Below are 21,312 nucleotides of genomic sequence, written 5' to 3' on the forward strand. Positions count from 1 at the left end.
GGTAAATAACGACGGAAGGTGAGGAAATGCATTCTCATTTCTTCCCTTCTCATAGATTTTCTCCTTGTCGTTTCTGCCTTCTGAAAATATTGCTGTAGGGTATGAACACGAGCTTAAAAAGCATTTCCCCCAGCTTTACATCTAGTTTTCCCAGAGCTAGCTCCTACTTCTCTTTAATGTAGACTCCAAGCCCCGGGCAAGGAGGAAACACTGTTGGGCAGCATCACATCCTTTCTGTTTATCGTACCTGTAGAAAAGAAAAGGAGGAGGTGTAGCCGCTTTCAGATGCGCTTGCTTTCCAGTTGTTGTGGTGGCCACCCTGACCTGCTTTTGACTCTTGCAGGGGTGCACCGAGCGGTTTGTGTCGAGCCCCGAGGAGGTCATGGATGTGATAGATGAGGGCAAAGCAAACCGACATGTGGCTGTGACAAGTAAGTGCGGCGGCGGTGACGTTTGTGCAGTCACCTAGAATCCCAGTATCTGCCCTCCGTGCAGGACGGCTGGGTGAGGAGGCACACGTGACGCTTGCACGGGAAGGCAGCAGAGAGCTGTGAGCAGACAGACTCTGGCCCATGTGCAGTGTGAGCGTTTGCAGTACTCTGAGGTCTTCAAGTGTTGGGCGAGCATCCTTGGGTTCTAATAAGAGGTTTTAAAAAAATATCGGAGCTAATGAATTCATGTCACACACAAGGGAAAGCTATTGGGTTTCTTCCTCTGTAGAAGGTGAGTAAATGCAAAGAGGGAGTCAGGGCAGAGCTGGCAGCTTCCAAAAAAAAAAAAAAAAAATCCCTCCAGCACAGGCTTACAGTAGACGCACTCACAGAAGCTGACGTGCCAGGCAGCTTCTGCTCCGGTGTCCAGTCTCTGCGAGCTGCACGCGTGTACTGGAGCAGGAGAGGCTCTTTAAAGAGATTAGGGCTGTCCTTTCCAGAAGGGTGCGGACAAAGAAGTCTAAGTTCCCACAGAGCTGAAGGAACTAAGAATTTCTAGTTTGGAGGAGGAAAAAAAATTCAGGAGAGGATGTGTGGGCAGTGCAGTGCATCGATATTCTGAGTTCTGATGCTGAGGAAGATGTGATGATGTGACGCCGAGGCTAGGGAGACAGGCTCAACCAACTCTCAGGAGAACTCCCCGACGGCTGCCCCAGGTGAAGCCTGCTGCCAAGCAAGGGAGCGAAGTTACTGTTTAGAAGAGATTCAAACACTAGCAGAGGACTGGTCGAGACTCTTCTAGGAGCTGATCTAAGGCTCCTCCGTGGATGCGCTCCAGGTCTGTGATCCAGAACTGAAATTCTTCTCTACCCCACAGCTTGTCAGATGACGCTCGTGGATGGGGCAGCTTTCAGAGCTGACCTACGCTTGAATACAGTTCAGGAACACACCGATTCTTTCTGTTCTGCCTGGAACTCACGTGTGCACATCGAAACTTTCTCACTGTGTGTCTTAAGCTGGCAGTCATGAATTATTCATGGTGTCCCAGAATTGACTGCCGGCTCCAGAGCTGAGGGTCCAGGATGTTACTAGTGTGCTTGTCATTTTGTCAAGGTTTATCCCACGTTATTCATTTGTGAGTGAGTGAGTGTGTGTATGTGTATGGGTGCATGCATGTGCTCGTGCGTGCCTGTGTGTACACGTACACGTGGAAGTTCGAAAACAACTTCAGGGAGCTGGTTCTCCCTAACACGTGGGCCCTGGAAATTGAACTCAGACGTCAGGCTTGACAGCCAGCATCGTTTCCCATTGAGTCATCTCCCCAGCTCCTGCTCCTATTTTAGTGTGCTGAGTATATTTAACAGCGCGCGCTCTGTTGAGTTGAGTCCATTTGCATTGTGGGCAACATCCCGCCATCTGTCCCCACAGCGCTCCCATCTTCCCCTGCTGGGACCTGAACTCGGGCTCTCACCCTTCACAGCAGCAGCTTCACTAACCGGCCATCTCCACAGCTCCTGTGTTGATTTTCCAGACCAGCCTGACTGTTCAGGATGTTGTGAGAGTCTGTATGAATTTTAAAATTTTAGGATAGATAGGTGCTTCTATTTCTGTGGAAAGTATCACTGAGATTTTGCTACAGTTGTATTGCCTAGATTATTTTGGCTAATATTTTTTATCAGTTCTTTATGGGTACCTATGGGTGGTGTGTGTAAGCAGGATCACATGTGGGCAGGTCCATGTGCATGGTGTGTGTGTGTGTGTGTGTGTGTGTGTGTGTGTGTGTAGGCCTGAAGCTGATGTGGGCTGTCTCTTTGGCTCCATCCTCACGTTTTATTTTGATGGAGGCGGCCTCTCTCACCGATACAGAACTTAGCAGTTCTAGCTAGTCTAGCTAGCTGGCTTGCTCTGGGCTCATCTGTCTCCGCCTCCCCAGGGCTAGGACTGCAGATGGCTGCCGTGCCTGCCCAGCTTTTCCATGGGTTCTGGGACCCAGACTCCAGTCCTCGTGATTTTATAGCAGAGTTTTGTCTTTTAAAGCCATCTCCCCAGCCCCAACTTTGACGTCTTAACACTAGTAAATCTTTTAGTAAATTATCGTGGGGTTCTATTTCCATTCATCTGTATCTGTTTTACTATTTTTTAAGCAACATTTTGCAGCTTTTGTCTAAAAACCTATCATTTTCTTTAAGTTCATACTTAAGTATTTTATCCTTTCTATTGCTATTGTAAATAGATTGTTTTCTTAATATTTCTGGTCAGGCATTGTTAGTAATATATAAAAACATAAATGCTCTTTACATGTTGACTTTGTAGCCTGCAATGTTGCTAAATTTGCTTGTTATTTGTGACTTTTTTTAGGGGGTGGGTTTTGTAGACAGAATTTCTCAGTGTAGCCCTGGCTGTCCTGGAACTCACTCTGTAGACCAGGCTGGCCTCAAACTCAGAGATCTGCCTGCCTCTGCCTCCTGAGTGCTGGGATTAAAAGGCCCGGCATTTGGGATTTTTTAAAATGGGATCTCCAGAGTTTTTAGAAACAATCTAGTAAGATATTTTTGGGGAGATGGTGAAAGTTGATGGGACACTTGCCGGGCTATGGTGGAAAAGGAAGCATTTTTCCTGGTACCCTGACCTAATGAAGTACATTTAATCCTCGAGGCCTCTCTGTGTTTAACATGGTTATATAGGTGTGTGTCCTAATCATCCTTTAAGTAAGTTTATGATAGTCCTGGTAATACCTGGTACTACACACAAGTAGGACAAACTATATCACACACTACACTGTGATAAAGTCAGAGCGTTTCCACAGGACTGTCAAGGAAGCTGTGAGCTTCTTGGTGAGTGAGACTGGTATAGGATGTGGGATATAGGGCAGACCCTGAGACACTGCCATTTTAAACTTCTCAACAAGAACATCAGGTTAATTCCTTTGTTACTTGAAGACATTGTAAATATGTCATCTCTAGAATGAGTGGGTTTTTTTTGAAAGAAGAAACAGTGACTTCAGATACATTCTGACATTAGCAGCATTACCTGCGGAGAACTGCGAGAGTGGGACTTGATTGGTTGTGTTTTCAGGACCAGAGGTTTGCAACCTCTGCTCACATGTTCTCTGTGGGGCAATAAACCATTTTTCATTTCAGACATGAACGAACACAGCTCAAGAAGTCACAGTATCTTCCTGATTAACATTAAACAAGAGAATGTGGAGACTGAAAAAAAACTCAGTGGGAAGCTGTATTTGGTTGATTTGGCTGGGAGTGAAAAGGTAATTGGCTCTGATTTATAGTATCTATAATTTCCCCGTTATTTGCTCAAGTGTACAGTTGTATGATTTTTGTGCCTTTTGCTCCCTGGTTTTAAAGAGGTTTAAAATGTTGAGGCATGGTACTGTCAAGTTTCTTGGTTTTCTCATTTTCTTTTCTGGTCCAAAAGTTCCCTCTTTGTGTCGGAGGGCTGTACTTCAAAGGCTCATGTTCATTTACGCTTAGTAGGGCCTGTGGCATTGGCCAGGGTTAACGTGACTTAGCCTGGTAAGGCAGCCTCACGAAGGGGGAGGGGCTGGCTCTCTTGGGATGGAGGGAGCTGTCTGGTGTACAGACTCCAGTAGGCTAGGACGGGTCCTGTCACTGGAACATGGTGGCTCTGCTTCTGCAGCTTTGCCTTGCTGAGGAAAGGTCTGGAACCCGGGCTCTCCTAGTGTTCCAGTTCTCCTGGTAGTGGGTCTGAAGTGACAGTCTCATATGAGTGACATTGGTTCCTCTGGCTATGAAGCCTTCTTTGATTTTGTTGTGACTCTCTCTACACACCTGGACTCAATTCTGTGCCCCCAGGAACTGGCTAAGACCACATCCAGAATCACCATTTTCCCCTCCCAGTCCCCTGCACAGCGCCAGGGGATGTTTCCACTGCCGTACTCTGGCAGGACACAACCCCTTTAGACAGCATCATAGAGCTAGTACACATGCACAATGCCCCTTCCTGCATTCATCAGTGACATCAGCTGGATGTCTCCATCAGTCTGCCTAGCTGTACAGGTGATTGCCACTGACTGCCACTTAATGCCTCACGCTGCTAAGTTCCCGAACTCTAACCATGGCCACGAACATTCACGTAAGTCACAGCTGTTCGAATTGTTCTCTTACTTGTCTTTGTCCCAAGAGGAAAGACATTGGCTCTTCTTGGCTGGGCATCTCATATGTTCTGTGTGTGAGCTGGCCATGTTCTTGATCACTCATGAGGCTGAAGGGGGCACATCGTTCAGCCGTAGCCTGACCACTGACTTGACTGCTGTGCCTGGTACAGGCCTGTGCAGAGAGCCGTGTGGAGATGAGTTCTTTAGGACTGAAATACCCCTGACACCTGCCTCCTGCTGGCAGTTGGCACTTCTTGCTAATGGCACTTACGAGCTATTTCAAGTGTCCTCCTGGAGTTTTGTTTGTTCCTGTCTGTTTTCCTTTTCCCTGGATGAATCCGTATGACTGTACTATCTTGAGAACAGAGCTCTGGGCTTTAGTTCCCATTACCTCAGGGAGCCATCCTTCCCTTAGGCTGGCGGAGGGACATCTCTGGAGCTCATTGTCCTTGCCTGCCAATGGAAGGTGATAGATAGTCCCTGCTCTGAATAGTTCACGGAGTTAAGATGCTCAAATGAGAGATCGTCTAAAAACTCCTGCAATAGGCCGCTGCTTTTTGTGGCCCATCACTCCACGATGTCTCTGTGTGCAAGCAAGCTGCCCTCTACAGTTCCAGGACAGAAGAAGTCCGTCCTATTTTCAGAACACCCCCCACCCACCCAAAAGCATTCCCCTCTGTTATTGAGGGCGGGGACTTGCCTTCATATGTAGTTGAAGTCCATCTTTGTTCAGTTTAAAGTTACGTCTCCTCCTTCCTTTTTTTAGAGAGCAGCTGTTGACTCTGTAGCTTCTGCTTAGGCAGCCAGGACAACCCTTACTGAGTCCCCTCCCTTCCTTTAAAAAAAAATGGCAGGATTTGTAAACCTCTCTACCTAGAGGAAATGCTGTAAATGTGAAATTATCTGTACTAATGCAGTAGAGGAAGCACCATGTGTGGAGGGCTGTAGCAGCAAACCAAATTTACAGTGCAAGACATGTATCCTTGTCTTTCCACAGCTCCCTAAGTCTTTTTAGGTACCCCATCCCTCCCTCCTTGGTCCAGAAAGAAGCAGAGAAGGGATAGAGTCAGCACGCCCACTTCTTTAGTCCTTTGCCTGAAACTGGGGCTCCTAAATGTTTTCCTCACTGTGCCCCGCCGGACCCCATCCAGCGGGGAGGCTGTGGTTTAGTCCCCCAGGACCCGACTCACTGCGGTGACAGCACTTCGGGAGCCTGGTTTTCCTGGATGGATGTCCCCTGGGGAAGTATCTACAGTTCTCCCACTTGAGACATTTCAGCCACTCCACTAAAACCCAATTGAGAGGAAAATGACAGCAGGAGAGATCAGATCCGCAGCCTGGGGCTCCAGGGACAGCTGGATCACTGTGATTCTTACTCACTTCATTCCCTGCTTTCCTGGAGGGTCTGCCTGCTGCCCCTCCGCCAGTTTGCATTTTCTCTTCTGTGCTGTCCCTGGCCTCACCGCTTTCTCTGTCCGCTGGTAGGTCAGCAAAACCGGTGCCGAGGGAGCTGTTCTCGATGAAGCTAAAAACATCAACAAGTCTTTGTCTGCTCTTGGAAATGTGATCTCTGCCTTGGCAGAAGGGACAGTAAGTAATCCTGTCGCCATCTATTAAATAGTATTATGGGAAGCTGCCTTTGGGGTTTGTGTGCTCTCTTTGCCACACATCCCAGACATTCATTTGTTTTCCTCTTTGGAAGAGAGCAGAGGGATTCCTGGCTGGGGCGCTCGTTGCTGGGAGATCCACTCCACTAGAAAGTATGAATGGTGATGCTAACTTCCAATGACATGGGTCACTGAATGGACATTCTTTGGCAAGATCCGAAGACCTGGCTGCAGATTCTTATTCCACATGTTTCTAAGTTTGGCTTGCTTGCTTGTTTCTGTAGTTTTTCTTTGAATGGGCTGTCAGAACCAATACTCCTTCTTCTCTTAAATAGAAAACACATGTGCCATACCGGGACAGCAAGATGACTCGGATTCTCCAGGACTCTCTGGGTGGGAACTGCAGGACCACAATTGTTATTTGCTGCTCTCCTTCAGTCTTCAATGAAGCTGAAACCAAGTCCACGCTGATGTTTGGACAGAGGTGCGTGTGGGGTCTCAGAACCCTTGCTCTGAGCCACGATATAGGTCTTAGGTGTGAATGGCTTGGGGCAATGGTCAGAGGGGCAAATAATTATTACATTGCCTCTAGCAGATGATCTGTAAACTTGAAGCATTACTTACTGAGGCCACAGGGATTATGTTTTTAGTAGTGGTCAGGAATGTGCCTGTTGTAAGGATGATGTTGAATAAAACAAAACAAAATACCCTACTCGTTGGTATTTTTGTTCAAAATGGACTTGAAGCTTAGCCTTTAGCACTATACAATTTCACATACGGAAATCTGAAGATGGAGAACTACCTTTAACTGGAACCTGGAATCCATTGCAAAGTTGTTCATAAAAACAATCAGAAAGTTAGATAAAGATAGAGTAGAGGCATAAATAACGGAGGAAAGAAATCAGATGCATTAACTCTGAGGATGGGAGGCCTGGGGTGTATTTGGAGGATAAGGGTGGAGGATGACCACCTTCTCACTGTTTGAAAGGCCTGAGTCAACATGCCCTGCTTCTGCAGGTTTTAGCAGATGGGTGGGCATGAAGAGCTTGGTGATGAACACAATCTTCCCATGTGTATGTGGGGTCTTACCTTCCTTACCTTTCTTAACGCACTGTTTTTCACCTTGCCCGGCTGCCCACAGCCGACCTCCTTCAGTCTTGTTTGCTTAGTTTGCCAGACCCCCATCTTCTCAGCTGTGCTTTTTTGGGAGGTTGGTTACCTAAACCTGTGATGCTGATGTTTTGGGTGATCTGAGCATCTTTGGTGCTCATGGGACTGAGCCGGAACAGATGTTGTGAGATTTGGATTATCCTACCATCGTTACATTCAATGTTAGCAGCTGAGGAGCTGCTGTGTCTGTAGCTCTTATTGCCTTGGGTGTTAGTGGGGTTTCCAGTGCACCCCTGCTTTAGTCCTAGGAGTATGTGTCATATGATGATGCCCAAGAAGTAGTTTCGGATGGGGCTGATGGGGTGGGCATTCTGTAATGGGAAATAGTTACAGCTTGCTTGAACTGCATCACATCCTAATCGTTTCCCGAGTTTCAACAGAACATAGGATTATTCAGCTGTGGCACCTTTGGGCTGTCTAAATAATTAATAATTGTGTTGAAATGTTGTAGAACTAATCTATCTTTCCATCTGAATTTGGATGATTTTCTTCCTCCTAAATGACGTCCTTGACTAGGCTAATGAGGCAGTGGCAGTGCAGCAGGGAGACACCTTTGTCTCCCCATTGGGCCGCTCTCTCCTTGACTTCTCGGAGCCTCACATCTCTTTGCCATAGAGATGGAGTGGTTCCTTCCAAGGACTTTTGGGGGGATGATTGAGCTGCTTCTATTTACTGTGCCCAGGGGCTGGTACAGAGGGGGTTCCTGCTGATGTCAAGCTCCCCTTCTTCCACCTTAAACTCCAGCAGTACTGAGGGTTGGAAAGTTCATAGTAGTGGATAAGACTAGACTGGAAATAAGGAACAGCGTTGTAATATAAGGAACACATTTGAATGAAATAGAATTTCACTTCAAGAACTAATGGGTGAGGAAACACTATATGTGGTGATACATTGTGTACCCTAATAAAACTTATCTGGAACAGAAAATGGTGGCACACACACCTTTAATCCTGTTACTCGGGAGGCAGAGATCTGTCTGGATCTCTGTGAGTTCAAGGCCACACTGGAAACAGAGCTAGGCAGTGGTGGCACACACCTTTAATCCCAGGACTTGACATCTAGACACATGCCTTTAATCCCAGGAGGTGATGGCAGAAAGCAGAAAGGTACATAAAGCATGAGGACCAGGAACTGGAGGCTTTTAAGCTTTTAGACTTTTAGCAGCAGTTCAGCTGAGATCCATTTGAGTGAGGACTCAGAAGCTTTCAGTCTGAGGATTCGTGGAAACAGGATCAACTGAGAAGTTGGTGAGGTGAGGTTGGCTGTGGCTTGTTCTGCTTCTCTGATCTTCCAGATAAGTTTTATTAGGGTATTAGGTCATGATGCAGGATCCTTGCTGAGCTGTGACATCACTGTCCCTAGACATTGACCTGGGTTTGGATCTAGTTTGCCTTCTAGTAAGTAGTCAGAAATATGTGGTGGCTTCTTCCTTTTTTCTCTATGCATGCTAACTAATTGGTTCATTAAGGAGAGTGGACTTTTCTATGGGCCTTTTATCGGCTTTGTTGTTAACCATATGCATTGAACCCAATTATACAGCAGACCTGGGTCTGAACATCAGATTAGACATGGAATCTGATAGCTATTAAGATTAAGCACTTTGAACTCAGAAAAGCCGCTGTGTGTGTCCCACGTGCCAGATAGCCAGTGTTCATTTTGTTCTTGTTGAAGAACCTTGGGCAGCCTAAGTTCTGTGATTCTCTCAAGGTCACAGGGGAAGTATATATTTTTCCTGGACTGGAGAAACGATAACGTGCTTTGAAGTTGTAAAAAGGCCACAGTCTACAGGTGCCTGAGGGCACCCTGCAAAGAGTCTAGCCAGCCTTCCTTAAGATTCTAGGTTTAGTACTGGATTCAGAGAGGAAAATCCAGGCTGTTTAGGTCTTATTTGATCAAGCTTGTCTCTTTAGTCCTCTGAGTGCCCAGCGCTTTGCTAGTGCAGAAGTAGACACTTCTGTCTGTGTGTCAGAGAGCAACAGGTAGTCCAGATATCTGAGAATCAAAACACCAAATTAAAACATTTTTGTGAACATTTTTTTCTTCTAGACTATGGAATTTTATTCTTTAGTTTTTAATTACTCTTCCATAGTATTTTTTCTAGCATTTTTCAAGAAGATATTTGTAACTTTCAGATGTGTGCACTCAAATCACCCCATTATCTTAGAAGTCTGTTTAATGTGTTTTGATTTGTTTGGGTGGTGTGTGTGTGTGTGTGTGTGTGTGTGTGTGTGTGTGTGTGTGTGTGAAGGGAAGGAGACCCTGAGGGACACACCAATCAGTGCAGGAAGGCCTGAGGCAGTGTGCCTTGGGCCAGCACCAATAATTCAGCCTGTTTGTATGTTGAATGTGAAAGGGGATTGATAACTCGAGAAGAGTAATAATCTTTTTGTTCCTGGTGTGCACTGCTTCCAAAGGGAAACGATGCCATCATTTTAATCAAGCCACCTGCCATAGTGACAGCTGGATTTGTCAGAGACTGAATAGTGTACATGTAAAATTCATGTCACAAGAATGTGCGAACAAATTACCTGCAGAGACAGAGTGAGCAGCTTAGTTAAGGCACACTCTTTGGTGCACTTGACATAAAACCAAGAATTAAATCACCTCTGTTGGAGGGCCTGTTGTTGAGACACCATTGGGGTAACGGGAGCTCTTGGAGGAAAAGAAAGATATTGTGTGGCGTAAGTTTAACTAGAGGCCAGCTCTTCACTGGTCGCCAGGGTTTTAATTCCTTCTCACTCACTAGCCTTTTCTCTCAGAAGCAGCGAGCTCTTTCCAGGCCTGGAGAGTGCTTTGGAGCAGAAGTGTGTTCTGAGGAAAGTGTAGATGTCTACACTGCAAGTGAGACTCAGGGCAGATCAGAAGTTGTGATGTTAATTTTGTACCCAAATACACGATTAGGCACTTCCATCAAACACTGATCTAGCTATTGTTCTGACAGTAGTTTTTAGACGTTTATGGATAATTAGTCTTATCAATAAAAACAAGGGTCGGATATCGGGGTAATAACCTGAAAGATCAGAGAAGCAGAGCAGCAGCCACTAGAGACTTCTTACCTCTACAAATCCTCAGACCGAATGAAGTGGGGTTGAGATCCTGTCTCTACCTACCTGTCCTCTGTGGTTAACTAGTGGCTGGCTCCACCCTCCAGGCAAGCTTTATTTGTCAGAACACAAACAAAATATCATACAACATTTTTACTTTTTGCCTAAATACAATATGCATGATAACTATAGGCAGGAATTATATTAACAATGTCTAGTCTATTTGCATTTGACAAATTCAGAGAAAATACTCCATTATCTATCATATCTTGGTGAGTCCAAAGTGTTGTACCTTATTCACTTTCTATCCTAAGTTGCATCACCACATTTCTATATCCCCCTCTTTTCTTTTTACAAGATCCCTGAATCTAATCTCCTTTGTTCAGTTTTTTTCTTGACCAATACCAATCAATAACAACTTGTGCCCAGCTCCCCTTAAATGATAATAAAAATCCATGATCCATCTTTTGGGAATGTGGGTATAGTTCTCTAGACTACTTCCTGTTGATTGGGGACACTGGTAATCTTTGGGGGACCCTGAGAAAATTCAGGATTATGATCAAGTCCTGACTGGAGAATTCTATGAGGCTGGTTCATCTCAGCCAGCATCCTTGAAGCTGTTTTGAATGTAGAACTCAGAGGAAACTGCAACAGAGGCACTCTGAAATGTTGGATCATCTGGGCCATCCACTCCCATCAGAGATTTTTCAGGGGGGTTCTTCCTTGCTCAAACCTGATTTTTCTTAACCCAGAATGAATCTAGAGCCTCTCATTTCCTGTGGAAATAAAAGCAGAACTTCTTTCCCAAAGTAACATGTCTTTTGAATTAAATTTTGAAGTCAAGATATTTTTAAAATATATAGGTTGGTTTAATTTAGTAGCTTTTACAATCAAATGTCTCTCAGCAGTTATCATTTGCCCATTAACAGTTCAAAAAATCCAAAGACAACGCAATAAAATATAGAATCCAGATTCTCTCTATATTTTCCATTTTTACATGGCTTATTATATTGTATTACTCTACTCCCTTTTAAGGACTTTATTATTATTTTTAAATCATTTTATTAATCTAAGACTGTTTCTACCCTTTCTCTTCTCTCTTCCAAGCCTACACACATTTTTCAAACATTCTGTAAACCGTTTAGAGGTTTTCCCCCTCTGAATCTGTCTTTATTGAGTATCTCTATTACAATTTATTAATAAGTTTTTATTGATATGTTTTAATCCCAAGTGCTGGGATTAAAGGTGTGAGCCAACACTGTCTGGCCTCTATGGTTAACTAGTGGCTAGCTCCGCCCTCTGATCTCCAGGCAAACTTTATTTGTCAGAACACAAACAAAATATGTAACAATACTCAGTTGGCTGAGTCAAGTAGATAGATAAACCTGTGTAATGAGCATGGTCCTCCTTTCATCATAGAGGCCTTGAAAAGCACAGCCTGGGATTTCCCAGGGAGAACTGAAGACCAGAAAACATGCTTGCATCTGCATTTCCAGCCAGCTGCTTGGACCTGACTTGAGCTTTGATGGCCCCCACATACACATGAGCCAGTTTCCTTAGAAAACTAAGGAAGAATACGTTGTATGTCTATTGGGGTCTATATCCTTATCTCTCTCTGTTTCCTTGTTAAACCCTGACAGATGGAAACGGATACCTGGACTACCATCCTACCCTCCACAAAGGGCACTGCCATCTCCTTCCCTCTCTCCCCCGTTTCTCCCAACACTTACTGTGTAAAGCATGCATTACAGACTTTTCTATGCATTGAGGTTGTTCAGAGCTCCTTATTCAAATGCCAGCACTCGCTGGAACACCTGAAGAGCAAAGGAAGATGCTGATGCTAGAGGTACCAAGAACCAGCACAGCCAGTGTGCATGTCCATTAGAACTATTGCCAGGGAGTGTAAGTAGACGAGATCAATGAGGAAACAGGCAGGGATGGGACTTTCCAGGGTGTAGAGTGATTCCATCCACTAACTGTGGGTCTCCTTCGTTGTGTGGAGGACTTTTTTCAAGTGCCACACAATGGGGATGCCTTCAATGACAGGTGTGAGTGCTCAGCCTCAGCTGTTAAAGTAGACATGCTTAGTTCTCTCAGAACCTGAGTGTGTGCCTCTTCATGTGTGAACTGGACACTCGGGGATGGAGGGCCTGAGGGATGCTGGGAAGATGATGATGCTTGAGAGCAGAAAGGTGGTTGTCTTCTTTGCATTCCTCAGGAGACTTTTTAAAGAGAATCTTTCCTAATATAACCATCTCAGTGTTTATATCCAAGTGAGGGTGTGCTGTGGTCTCTGATCACTGTTGGCTGCACTTGGAGCTGTCTTCCCTGAGGCATTAGCTTTAAGGCCTTTAAAAAAAACTTGGCCTCATTTCTCCCTGGAGGGAGCCGAGATCTGATTCCCAGGCACGCCCAGACGACACATTACTGAAGTGGTATTTGAATCTCTGCAGCAAGGTAACACAAGAAAAGCTGTAACACAGACACCATTGGCATCCACAGAGTGGGCTTTGTCTTGCCAAGTGGATCTTTTAGGACAGAAGCAAGATTAAATGGGGATTCTGCCCCCAAGGAGTCATTGGTTAGGATTTTGCTCAATGCTGCCTGGGGTTCCAGCTGTAAATAGCACACATTAGGGTAATCACAGGCTCTTGTAGTTTCAGTAGTAAATAGCTAGAATACAGCTCTAGAAAGTCACTGGCTTGTTCACCTGGGCCACAGAGATAGTGTCCCCACCCTATCTGGCCATGCTCTTTGCATAACAACAAACTGTCACATGAGATTATATCACCTTAGTGATGTCCAATCCATCTTAGTTGTGTAAACACACTCAGGGATGTTGGCATAATGCTTCCTGATGCATTTCTGAGTAAACCCTAATTTTAAGCAATGTATGACTGTTGGGCTTCAGACAAAATTATAAAACTGGCCTGAAGAGTCTTCCTTGGTTCCTGCTGTCTTACTGAGTTCATGTGCTATGAACTACCTGAAATTCTTTTGGAAGCTAAGCTGAGCAGTAAAGGCACGTCTCTCGTTCTATGCTTGGTTCCCAAGCCATGGGCACCAGGAGCCATGTTGACTTGCCATGTTTAAGTCTCCATATAATGCTCTTTAGTGTGATTCTAGGCACTGAATAAGTAGGGGGAAAAAAACCCACAAAAGATCCAGGAACCAAAAGCCTTTTGACAGTCTCTAAAGTGAATGAAAATGAGGATATGATCGCTCCTAGGTATGGTTGAGGGGAGGGTTTATGGTAGATATGAGGGAGAATTCAGCCAGAGGCATCTGGAAGCGTCTAGACTGAACCAGGGAAGGTGGGGGAGGGGTGGTGAGCGAGGAAGAGAAGAGAAGTGAAGAGAAGAGAAGAGAAGAGAAGAGAAGAGAAGAGAAGAGAGAAGAGAGAAGAGAGAAGAGAGAAGAGAGAAAAGAGAAGAGAGGGCAAGTGGACCAAGAGGAGCCGAGGCCCAAGAGAGTGTGTGGCCGGAATGGCAGGTGTATACTGGGAAGAAGTTGGGGAAGGGAAGGGAAGCCTTGGCTCTGGAAAAGTTAGATGGGGGCGGGGTGAGCAGGGCTGGGAGGAGCCACAGGGACTGAGTGAGCCTCGTCCGGGGTTTCGTTGGGACCTGACATAGAGTGTACAAGGCAAAGCCATTTTTGCATTGGCCAACTACTGAGCGTGGGGCCTGCCCTGGAGTGTGGTTGATACACCCAGTGACACCCCACTGGAGAAGACTGACTGCCCCGCTCCTAGCAGGCATCAATGGCAAACAGCTTCTTGGTTAGGAGCGGGACTTGATGCCTACCTCCCCTTTCCTCTGTGTGCTGAGACGTCATCCAGGTTAAACCCATGCGGGCCTTGTGTGCGCTGTCACAGGCTGTGAGTTAGTTCATGTGTGCAGTGACCCTCGTGTATCACCTGTGTGTGCTGCCACAGGCTGTGAGTTAGTTCATGTGTGCACCGACCCTCGTGTACCTGTGTGCGCTGTCACAAGCTGTGAGTTAGTTCATGTGTGCACCGACCCTCGTGTACCTGTGTGTGCTGTCACAGGCTGTGAGTTAGTTCATGTGTGCACCGACCCCTCGTGTACCTGTGTGCGCTGTCACAGACTGTGAGTTAGTTCATGTGTGCACCGACCCTCGTGTACCTGTGTGCGCTGTCACAGGCTGTGAGTTAGTTCATGTGTGCGTCAACCCTCGTGTACCTGTGTGCGCTGTCACAGGCTGTGAGTTAGTTCATATGTGCACCGACCCTCGTGTATCACCTGTGTGCGCTGTCACAGGCTGTGAGTTAGTTCATGTGTGCATCGACCCTCGTGTACCTGTGTGTGCTGTCACAGGCTGTGAGTTAGTTCATGTGTGCACCGACCCTTGTGTATCACCTGTGTGTGCTGTCACAGGCTGTGAGTTAGTTCATGTGTGCGTCAACCCTCGTGTACCTGTGTGCGCTGTCACAGGCTGTGAGTTAGTTCATATGTGCACCGACCCTCGTGTATCACCTGTGTGCGCTGTCACAGGCTGTGAGTTAGTTCATGTGTGCGTCAACCCTCGTGTACCTGTGTGCGCTGTCACAGGCTGTGAGTTAGTTCATGTGTGCATCGACCCTCGTGTATCACCTGTGTGTGCTGTCACAGGCTGTGAGTTAGTTCATGTGTGCGTCAACCCTCGTGTACCTGGAAGAGTCTGTTGTTTGGATGCTTTGTTGTTTTTGTTTCCTTTTTGGCATTTTTATGTTTTTTGGGGTTTATTTTGATTTTTTTCTTTTGAAATTAGTTACATCATTTCCCCCTTCCCTTTCCTCCCTTCAAACCCTCCAATATACCCTGCTTATTCTCTTTCAAATTCATGTCTTCTTTTTTCATTAATTGTCGTTACATATATTCATATGTATATCCGTATATATTTCTAAACATAACCTACTCAATCTGTGTAACGTTTCTCATACATATGTTTTCAGGGCTGGCCATTTGGTATTGTATGAACAATTAGTGTGCTCTTCTTGGAGAAGGTTGTGTCTCTCACTCTCAGGATTCCTCAGTTGCCTGTAGTTCTTTGTGTAGAGTTGAGGCCTCCTGGCCTTGAGAGATAAAGAGCATGAGTTGAGTGGGTAGGAAGGTGTGAAGGAGGATCTAAGGAGCTGGGAGAGGGGAAAATGATCAAAAAAATTTCTAAAGCCAATAAATAAAAAAAAAAAAAAAAAAAAAACAAACGAAAGAAGGAAAAACCCAAGCTAGAGCCCAGGCCTGGCTGGAGATACGACTCAGGTTAAAGCACTTCCTACTCTTGCAGAGGACCCAGGTTTGGCTCCCAGTGCCTGTGTGGTGACCACAGTCATCTGTCTCTCGAGTTCCAGGGGATCCAGTGCCCTTCTGTTCTCCTGGGCACCAGGCCTGCATGTTACACACACACACACACACACACACACACACACACACACATGTTTGTTTGTTTGTTTGTTTGTTTGTTTGAGATAGGCTGTCTCTGTGTAGCACCAACAGTCCTGGAACTCACTAAGTAGACTAGACTGGCCTAGACAGAGATTTCCCTAGCTCTCCCTTTTTTTTTGCTGGGATTAAAGATGTCTGTTATCACACTTGACTGAAAATAAATCTTTCTTTTTTTCAAGATATTCTGTTTTTTGTTTTTTTTTTTAATTTTATTGATTCTTTGTGAGTTTCACATCAGGCATTCCAATTTTACTTATCTCCCTGTCCCCTCACACCTGTCCTCTGCCCTTTCAACCTCTCTCCCCAAAACAAAACCAAATTCAAAAGAAAAACCAAACCAAACCAAACCAAGCAGAAAAGAGAGAGAGAGAGAGAGAGAGAGAGAGAGAGAGAGAGAGAGAGAGAGAGAGAGGAGAGAGAGAGAGAGAGAGAGAGAGAGAGAGAGAGAGAGAGAGAGAAGAGAAGAGAAGAATCTTGTAGAAGCTGTAGTGTGGCCCATTGAGTCACAGTTTACCTTTTAGTCTGCTCACCTTTACATGCAAGTATTCATTGCCATGAGTCATTGGTCTGGCTTGAGGCCTTTGGCTTTGCCACACCATTGATAATGGGCTCTCACTGGGGCTCCTCTTGGATATCCTGTTGTTGTCCTGTGTTGTGGAGACCCTGCTGTTTTGGATCTGTAGGTTCGTTCCCTTCAGCTGATCCAACAGTTCATAGATTCAGTGTTGGGATGGGCCAACTCATAGCCCTGGTTCTGAGCCTGGCTAGTACCTGGGTTGGTCAGCCCACCAATTTTCCCTCATCATTACTACCCGGGTGAACTCTCCAGCACTCTCTGGGCTGGCTAGCTCACCCAATGCAGCCTGCAGCAAAGAGCTGGGCCAGTTCTGCTTTCAGCTCTTCAGATCTGGGTCACCCACACTCATACCACCAGGGCCAGCTCTGCTGTTTTGCCCAGGCAAGGGACATGGCTCTCTCTCACAACTGCTGTAAGGGGCAGACAGGGGTGGGGCGTGGTCAGCTCTCCTGCTCTCATGCCCTTAACCTGATAACCCACTTAGTTGTGTAAACACTCTCTGTGATCCCACTATGTAGTTAGTCTACAGCGATGGTGCATAGCTGGGCATCTACAGGAGGAAAGGCAGTCCGCATAGCAAAAAGTAGGGACCGATGGTCATTCTGGCTTTCTCTTCTCATTTGCTAGAGTTCGGGGTACAAGGACAATGAGATTACTGCCCCACACGCTTTTCTTCAGGTCTCTTAGGAGAATGAGCACTGAGAACCTTTTATTCCACCCTTCAGGATTGTTTCCAGCAGTCCTAGACAGGAGAATATTTGTTCTTTTAAGAAGGACCCTCTGGACACAGAAATTCAATTTCTCTTTTAGTAGCTCTGGTTTGTTCTGCAGTCTGGAAATGCTTATATCTGATATGTTTCCTTTCCTTTAAAATATATTTGGATTAATTCTTTGAGAATTCATGCAATGTATTTGATCATATTCACACCCCCATTCTTCCTTCCTCTATCCTTCCCCTAATTCATCTCAGGTCCACCCCTCACCCCCAACTCCTCCTAACTTCATCTCTCTTTTTAAAAAATAATTCATAGGGTCCAATTTGTGCTGCATACACACATATACATGTATACACTCTCCAGAAGCTATCAGCTGTCAGAAGCTCCTCAGTTAATGGTGGGGCCTGACTCTTGAGGGCCTCTTCTTCCATGCTAGAATGTTCATCTTGTGCAGGCAACCATAGCTGCCATGAGCTCACGGGTTCAGCAACCTTGTCATGTCTGGAAGATAGTTTCCCTCACGCCCTCCCCAACCTCTTGCTCTTAGAACATTTCTGCCACCTCTTCTATAAAGCTCCTTGAACCTTGAGCGTGAGGGTGATGCACGCATCCCATTAGTGGTTGAGCACTTCATAGACACACTTTGCACTTTGACTAGTTAGGAGTATCTGGGTTGACCACTGTCCACTGAACCTTTGTGTTTCTTTAAATGTCTCTAACAAGGACAGAGAGCTGCACTACTTAATGTATAGGCACAGAGATGTGAGTTCAGAGGTCAGTTTGATACTATGTCTATTTAGCAAAATAATAACAGTAGTTCACCCCTGGGACCTGTGTGCTCCCCAACCATGGGTTCTTGGCCGGATTCATAGTGCCAGGTATGTGTTTTCTCCTGTGGAGCAGACTTTAAATCCAATCAGAAATCAGTTGGTTACCCCCATAACATTCATGCCACCTTTGCCCCTGTTGGATTTTACAGCACTGGTCATTATTGTAGTTTTCACAGCTGGTACGGCTATTAATGATTTTTTTCTCCCAGCAGCCTACACAGCACATTCCTTCCCTGCAAAATGTAGCCAGCAGGGAGGAAGCTTCTTGGTCCTGCTTGACCAAAGTGTGTGGTGTCTTCAGCAATAGGGTCTTATCACCAAGTTCTGGTGGGCAACCAAAATCAGTGGTCGTAGCCTGTATTTGTTTGGGAGGTCTCTGGGTTACCCCTGACCTATGTAACTCAAAGGGAGGCAGCCCATATCTAACACTACTAGGCTTTGTATTTGGCATTCAGTGGCCTCTGAGAAGAGCATTATCCCTTGTGTAGGGCAACTCCAATTAAACTCTTTTATATGAGTGTATGTATATACTTAGGAAGCTTATACAATAGGTTTCATATAGCTTTAAACACCCTTAGGGTTAGTTATCCTTCCTCCCATCCCCTCCTCTACCTTCCCCTCTCCTTCCAACACAGGGGATATGAAAGGAGAGGGAGGGATCATGGGGAGGGAGGTTTAGGTGGGGAGATGTTTCCTTTCTATATGTTTATTTCTGTAACACATTTTTATTGAATATAGCATGCATATAGTAAAAAGCATAAACTTAATGTGTGCAGTTTATAAACATTTACAAATGCACAAAAACTCGTAACCGCCTCCCAGTGCCTTAGAAGCCCTCCTCTTGCTTAGCCAGCACTATGCTCTCAAGAGTAAGCGCCATCCCGACTTCAGGCAGCATGGATTGGAGTTGCAGGCCCTTGGACCTCACATGCAGAAGACCACACAGTACTATTTTCATCCAGCTGCTTTTACATATCATTGCATTCATAGTATTCGATTGAATGTATTCATTATACTGTTGGTGGGTATTTGGACTGCTTTCAGCTAGGGGCTGTTATCAAGAACATTACAGGTGTCTGTTGCCTATGAACACACCTGTTAGGTAAGAATAGATATGGGTCAGAGGGTGTGGCATACAGTTTTAGCAGATGTTACAATTCACTTTTCTAAAATGATAGTAACAATTCATACTCATGGTAAATCATCAGAGGTAAAGTCACTGCCATTTTGCACCACTTGGCTCCCCTGTTGGGTGTGGAAAGGCATCTTGTTGGTGTTTTAGTTGCGTTCCCAGTAGCTGCTGATGCCAGTGTTCTCTTTGCAGTGTCGATTGGCACTTCTTTCAGTAATGCCCATTCCAGTCTTTGCCTGTTTCTTTTCCTTCTTGATTTATAGGAGTTACTCCAGATAACTCTGTTGTCTGCATGTATTTCAGGATCTTCTGTTTTATGACTTGCCTTCTAACTCTCTTAATGGTTTTTAATTAGGGAAGTTTTTAATTTGATAGTCAATTTTTTTCTTCTATGTTGTAGTCAAGAAATCTTTTATCTAACACAAGGTCTTGAGGACATTCTCTGTTATTTCCTTTTAGACATTTTACTGTTTCACCCTGTGATCCATCTGGAATAGAATTCTTATGTGGAACTGGAGTTTTACTGCCACATATCAAAAGGCCCATGTTCCTGCTCTGTGGTGTGAGCACGTCCCATAGATCAGATGCCAGGGATATAGAGTGTTTGGACTGTTGTCCACTCTGTTTCTAGCCAGTTCCTGACTATGTAATCATTTTAAGGACTATGACTTTCTAAGTACTGTTATTCATTCCTTGAACTTAGTTCCCCCCACCTCCCTCTCTCTCTCTGTCTCTCTCTCTCTCTCTCTGTCTCTCTCTCTCTCTCTCCATTCCCTTTTTCCTCTCCCACCACCCCGTCCCTGTCTCTAGGATATGGGAAATATTTTAAATCTATGTCAGCTCTCTTTCTGTTAGCTCATATTTCCATATCCTGGCCTCAGGGGATGCAAAGGTTAGCTCTAGTCCCATTTGAAGCCGAGAGAATTCTAGGGATCCAGCATGAGCTGTGGTTTCCCACTGTTGCTTGAGCTCCAGGTCAGAGTTGGGGTGCATTATTTTCTATCTTCTCCTCTGCCTCTGCTCTGCCTCTATCCTGCCCAGCTCTGTGCTCTCTTCAGTCACGGCAGTGACTTACCTCTGGCTTTCAGTCAGGTCAGGCCAGGAAAAACATGGTAGGTGATCAAAAATGACAGAGGGAATGTACGCCAGGCATTTATTTCCCTGCGGACTCATTTTGGGCTGGATTGCCCCGGACCACAGGCTATTATGGGTCCCACGAGCAAGTCATCTCTTCTAGCTCTCTTTTTGAGGCTTCTCCCATGTCCACTAATATAGGCGTTACATTGTCCCATGTTTCACCTTCCCATACCTTTGTTAAGCTCTGCAAGATGTGCAAATTGAGTGGGTCACCTCTTCACTGCCAGGACTCTGCTTAATACAGAAATAGAAGAAAAAGAATCTTCTGGGCAGCTCAGAAGCCAGAATCAGTTGTCCTGTAAAAACCTTGATAGGTCTGCTTGAAGAATGTGTCTCTGACTAACCCTGCCTGGAGACAGCACAGGGGCTCCATCTTTTTCTCTCTGGTACCCTTTGGAGCCATCGCGAGACTATTTATGCCTTCAGTAGAATTGGTGGTCTTAAGGTGTGTCCTCCAGTGACAGCAAGCATTTTAGCTATGAGTTTGTTTGTTTGTTTGTTTGTTTGTTTTCGCTCTCTGCCTTAAGTTGATAACGGAATGGGCACTGCTGTGCTGGTGTTCGTATCCCAGACACAGACGCAGCACCGCCCAAGGATGTTAGAAGGCGGGATGAGAATGCCAGACTGCAGCGAGCTTGAAAGTAGTAATGAAATTACCGCTGCTGAAGAATTAGAGTTGAGACAGTTCCAGAGAGAGCAGCCTCGAGCTACAGCAAATGAGAATGATCCTAATTCTTTAGTGAGTCCCGCACGGAAGCAGTTTAACTCCCCTCTCAACACTTGGGTTATTTAGTTGTCTGCTTTAGGAATTAATTTTGGAATGACATCTGCAGCACGGGGAGGACTGTTGAATGTCTTGCACCAAAATAGAAATCCTGTCCCGAATGTCATCTGATGTCAGCAGTAATTAACCTGGATCACACATCAGCCGGACCGGCAAACATGACAGTCCTAGAATGGTTTGGAGATTAAAATGAGAATGTCAGTAGCAAGTAAGACAGGACATCATCTATTTTCACACGGGCTTTACCTGCCTAACAAGTAAGTGGCTAATGGACTCCTACAAGAGGAGTCCACTCTTTCTGGGACGTG

General features: G+C 45.5%; 1 protein-coding gene across 1 annotated transcript in view; it reads left to right on the forward strand.

Moving 5' to 3' along the window:
* The window catches only part of Kif5c (kinesin family member 5C), a 158,915-nt gene that overhangs the window by 71,065 nt on the left and 66,538 nt on the right, over positions 1-21,312 (forward strand). The window contains exons 7-10 of the mRNA XM_028879329.1: positions 344-431; positions 3,572-3,696; positions 6,049-6,153; positions 6,506-6,654. Coding sequence (XP_028735162.1) covers positions 344-431; positions 3,572-3,696; positions 6,049-6,153; positions 6,506-6,654 — 467 coding nt within the window. The remainder of the gene's footprint in view (positions 1-343; positions 432-3,571; positions 3,697-6,048; positions 6,154-6,505; positions 6,655-21,312) is intronic.

This window comes from Peromyscus leucopus, chromosome 4 (genome assembly GCF_004664715.2).
Source record: "Peromyscus leucopus breed LL Stock chromosome 4, UCI_PerLeu_2.1, whole genome shotgun sequence".
Classification (NCBI taxonomy): domain Eukaryota; kingdom Metazoa; phylum Chordata; class Mammalia; order Rodentia; family Cricetidae; genus Peromyscus; species Peromyscus leucopus.